The sequence below is a fragment of the Camelina sativa genome, chromosome 2, assembly GCF_000633955.1.
Source record: "Camelina sativa cultivar DH55 chromosome 2, Cs, whole genome shotgun sequence".
In the NCBI taxonomy this organism is placed as follows: domain Eukaryota; kingdom Viridiplantae; phylum Streptophyta; class Magnoliopsida; order Brassicales; family Brassicaceae; genus Camelina; species Camelina sativa.
The window spans coordinates 26,723,488-26,727,383 of NC_025686.1; the positions used below are offsets into that span (position 1 = coordinate 26,723,488).

Here is a 3,896-nt window from a genome sequence, read left to right on the forward strand (position 1 = left end):
TTCCCATTTTCTGCGCCGACGTCTCTTATGTGACCAGTTCCTGGGAAAAAGTCCCCAAATTTGTGGAAAGAAACAGTCATCACTCTATCAGTGGTGTAAAACGCTTCTTCCACTCCATCTCCATGATGGACATCGATGTCTACGTAGAGAACCCGCTGCAAAACAAAATTGGATGAAAGCACTAAGATGTAAGCAATGGAAACATTGTTGCATACTCAACATTATAAAGGATGCTATCAGAATACAATGTAAACAAAGAGGCTATGTCTCTGACAAATTCCCAAATAAACCAACAAAGAATATAAGTTGCAGCTGTGATGCACTTGACCTAATGCAAGATCCTAAAGGTAATATGCAATTAAGGAACATGAAAGAATCAAAGCTTTCAAACCACTCAACAAAGATAAGCTTTAAACCCTAAAATTTACAGAAGAACAACTAGAAGTTCTCTACCAACAAAGCTAAGAGAAGGAATCGAGAATTTTACCCTAAACATCTTGAGCAACTCAAGAATCCCAAGAACGATGTCATTAACATAGCAAAACCCAGAGGCCTCGCTTTTCTTGGCATGGTGAAGCCCACCGCCCCAATTGATAGCGATATCAGCGTCCTGCCTGTTTAACTTGACGGCGGCGCCAATGGAACCACCGGCGGAAGAACGGCAAAAATCAAAAAGCCCGTCGAAGACAGGACAGTCCTCGCCGACATTGAATCGCCTTAGGTTTCGTGCAGAGGAAGGATCGCCCATAGATTCCGGCGAAACGGAAGCGAGGAAATCAACATAATCGGGGGAATGAAAGCGGCCGATATCGGAGGCGTCGGCGAGGTTAGGACGGCTGATTTCTAAGCGACGGTGGAGATGATAGTGGATGATTAGGCTATGAGCCATACGGATCCGGTGAGGTTTCATCGGATGTCCTTGACCGTAGTAGTAGTCACCGATCGTTGGCTCGTAGAAGTAACTGACTCGCCGCTTACGACCGTCGGGTCCTGACGGCAAGGAGATACCGCTCTCGTCTGCCTCCATGGTTCCTTCCTCTCTCTCTCTCAGACTCAGAGTCTCTCTATTCCCAAGTTTTTTTATTAACTCGGAGCAAAATTTGTTTAAGTAAGCCTAGCAGGAATTGTTAGCGAGGTTTATTTATATACAGCCACATTAACATTTTAGTTAAGAGAGAATCCATATACATTCGATTCCTGAATTAGCATATTTTCCTAATTTTAATTTGGTTTTCCTAATGGTAGCCGGTAGACATTGTTTGACAAATAAATGTTAAGTATTTTCTTTTAGATAAGTTAAACATAATTTTGGAGTGAATTTACCAATTTTACCTTGGGAAAACGTCCTATTTATCCATTAGAACTATTATTACACCGTATCAGATAGAGTTCAGATTATGACTTCGTTCCAGATATTTTTCTACAAACGCTTCTCATCTTATAAATTCTCGAATTGATAGTTCTCACTTATTTTACCCATAAAGCTGGGTGTTATTGGTTTAGAGAGTAAACCCAATAGAAACCGATCATATCAAATATGAAACCAAAATTAAAACTCGACTCAGGTTAAAAACCCGACACGAGCTAATACATCTAGAACTCCCATTTGCCCATCATCACGTTTTCTTCGCCGTTCAAAACTTTAAATCGGTGGCGAGATATTCACATCGTATTTCCTCGATCTACCGTAAATCAATCTCTAGTGTTTCTCCACGGCAGTTTCAATTTTCTGATCTTCATCGCACAGAGCAAAGATATACACAGGGACATTATTCCCCTTCGCAGATGCTAAATCAGCCGCTGGTTATGGAGAAATTGATGAAAATTATGAATTCGAAGAGATTTAGGAATAAAATTCTGATTCAGAGAGATATAGGATAATAAGCATTTATGGAAAGATATCTCGGACGATTTCATAGTTTGGGCTCCATTTTAATTTGGTTTTCCTAATGGTAGCCGGTAGACACTGTTTGACAAATAAATGTAAAGTATTTTTTTAGATAAGTTAAACCTAATTTTGGAGTGAATTTACCAATTTTACCTTGGGAAAACGTCCTATTTATCTAGGAGAACTATTATTACATCGTATCAGATAGAGTCCAAATTATGACTTTGTTCCAGATATTTTTCTACAAACGCTTCTCATCTTATAAATTCCCGAATTGATAGTTCTCACTTATTTTACTTATAAAGCTGGGTGTTATTGGTTTAGAGAGTAAACCCCAATAGAAAACCGTTCATACCAAATATAAAAAAATTAAAACCATTAAAAGCCCGACCCGAGCTAATATATCTAGAACTCCCATTTGTCCATTATCTCATTTTCTTAGCCGTTCAAAACTTTAATTCGGCGGCGAGATATTCACATCATACTTCTTCGATCCATTACCGTAAAGCAATCCCCATCTCCAGGGCGGCTTCAATTTTCTGATCTTCATCGAACAGAGCAAAGACATACATAAGAACCTTATTCCATCTCCTTCTTTGATGCTACAGCTGCTGGTTATGGGGAAATTGATGAGAATTATGAATTCGGAGAGATTTAGGAACATAATTTCTGATTCAGAAAGATATAGGATAATAAGCATTTATGGAAAGATATCTCCGACAATTTCATATTTTGGACTCCATCTAGTACGATTTTGGACAAAGATCGAAAACATGTTCTAGTTTTACATGCCAACATTTGTCTAATTTCTTTTAGAGTTTACTTGTGCCTCTGAAACTAACCCACAAAGGCACAAACAGTTTTTTTTGAAGTAGTTTTAACTTTTAAGACAATATTACTTAAGAGAATTAAGAAAAAGGCAAATGTGTTATAATTTTTTTTTTTGAAAAGGCAAATATGTTAAGATAATTTCAAGAATAAGAAGAAGAGAAATCAGGTAACAATTAAATAGTAAAAGTTTGCTCTCTACAACAGATTGTAGAAAACTTCAACTCCAAAATAAACACTGATCATAAAGTATTATCATAATTAAAGCTTATCTAAGGACAAACCAGAGAATCAATCACGTGACTAATTCTCTCTACCAAGTCCTCTTTCCACCGTGAGGTACAAAGTTCGACGTTGATCTCGACCGTTTATCTCCAAACCCACCACCACCACCACCACGTCCTCCTCCTCTTGACCGGAAGTTTCGTCCACCACCAGAACCTGAACAAGTCAACAAAAATTGAATCAGATCGTCAGACCCACTAAGCGAAAGACTTGTTGAACTAAGATGAGATAAGAGAAACGGGTTTTCACCTCCATAACCAGATGATCGCACTAGTGCGGAGAGAGTAGGAGGTACAACTTGACCAGCTTCTTGAAGTATCTTGATAAGCTCTCTTGCAAACTTAGCATTGTCATGTGTAAAGAATGTAAAGGCCATTCCTTTAGCTCCTGCACGCCCTGTTCGACCAATCCTATGGATGTAATCCTCCAAGGTGTTTGGGAAATCATAGTTAACCACACACTTTATATCCTTCACATCTGCAAGCCAAAGAAGAAACACACAGTTGAGAGAGGTGTAGATCATAGACTGATATGAAATGCAGGAAAAGAACAGAAAACTATTTGTGTAAATGAGTTTGGTGTTTTAAAGCCTAGGAGAACAGACCCCCTTATCCCTACATCTGCAGATCTGAAAAGATCAAGAAACTAAGAGCAACACATTTTTCCAAGTAAATGTGCCCACCTTAACTTGCAGGGATAAGGAGTGTGTGTGACTGTCGTTAAAACACTATTTATGCAATCGGGTGTCAGTCGCCCAGGCTGCTCAAAAACCAATCAGCTCCATGCCCGGGAGATGGATGCGGGAAACAAATTCTTCAAAGAAACTCCCTTTTCCTTTTCTTTCTAGTACCAGAGGAAACTGTGGAAAGCGGCAGCCAGGCGACATTTTTTTTTT

General features: G+C 38.9%; 2 protein-coding genes across 2 annotated transcripts in view; both read right to left on the reverse strand.

Moving 5' to 3' along the window:
• The window catches only part of LOC104726917 (histone deacetylase 6), a gene marked incomplete in the record, with an annotated part of 3,474 nt that extends 2,357 nt beyond the window's left edge, over positions 1-1,117 (reverse strand). Inside the window, 2 exon segments of the mRNA XM_019238233.1 lie at positions 1-155; positions 488-1,117. Of these exon segments, the coding sequence (XP_019093778.1) occupies positions 1-155; positions 488-1,027 (695 nt within the window).
• Positions 2,845-3,896, reverse strand: part of LOC104740836 (DEAD-box ATP-dependent RNA helicase 30) — a 3,801-nt gene continuing 2,749 nt past the window's right edge. Inside the window, exons 9-10 of the mRNA XM_010461549.2 lie at positions 3,251-3,478; positions 2,845-3,157 (exon numbers count right to left, since the gene is read on the reverse strand). Coding sequence (XP_010459851.1) covers positions 3,030-3,157; positions 3,251-3,478 — 356 coding nt within the window. The 3' untranslated portion in view covers positions 2,845-3,029. The remainder of the gene's footprint in view (positions 3,158-3,250; positions 3,479-3,896) is intronic.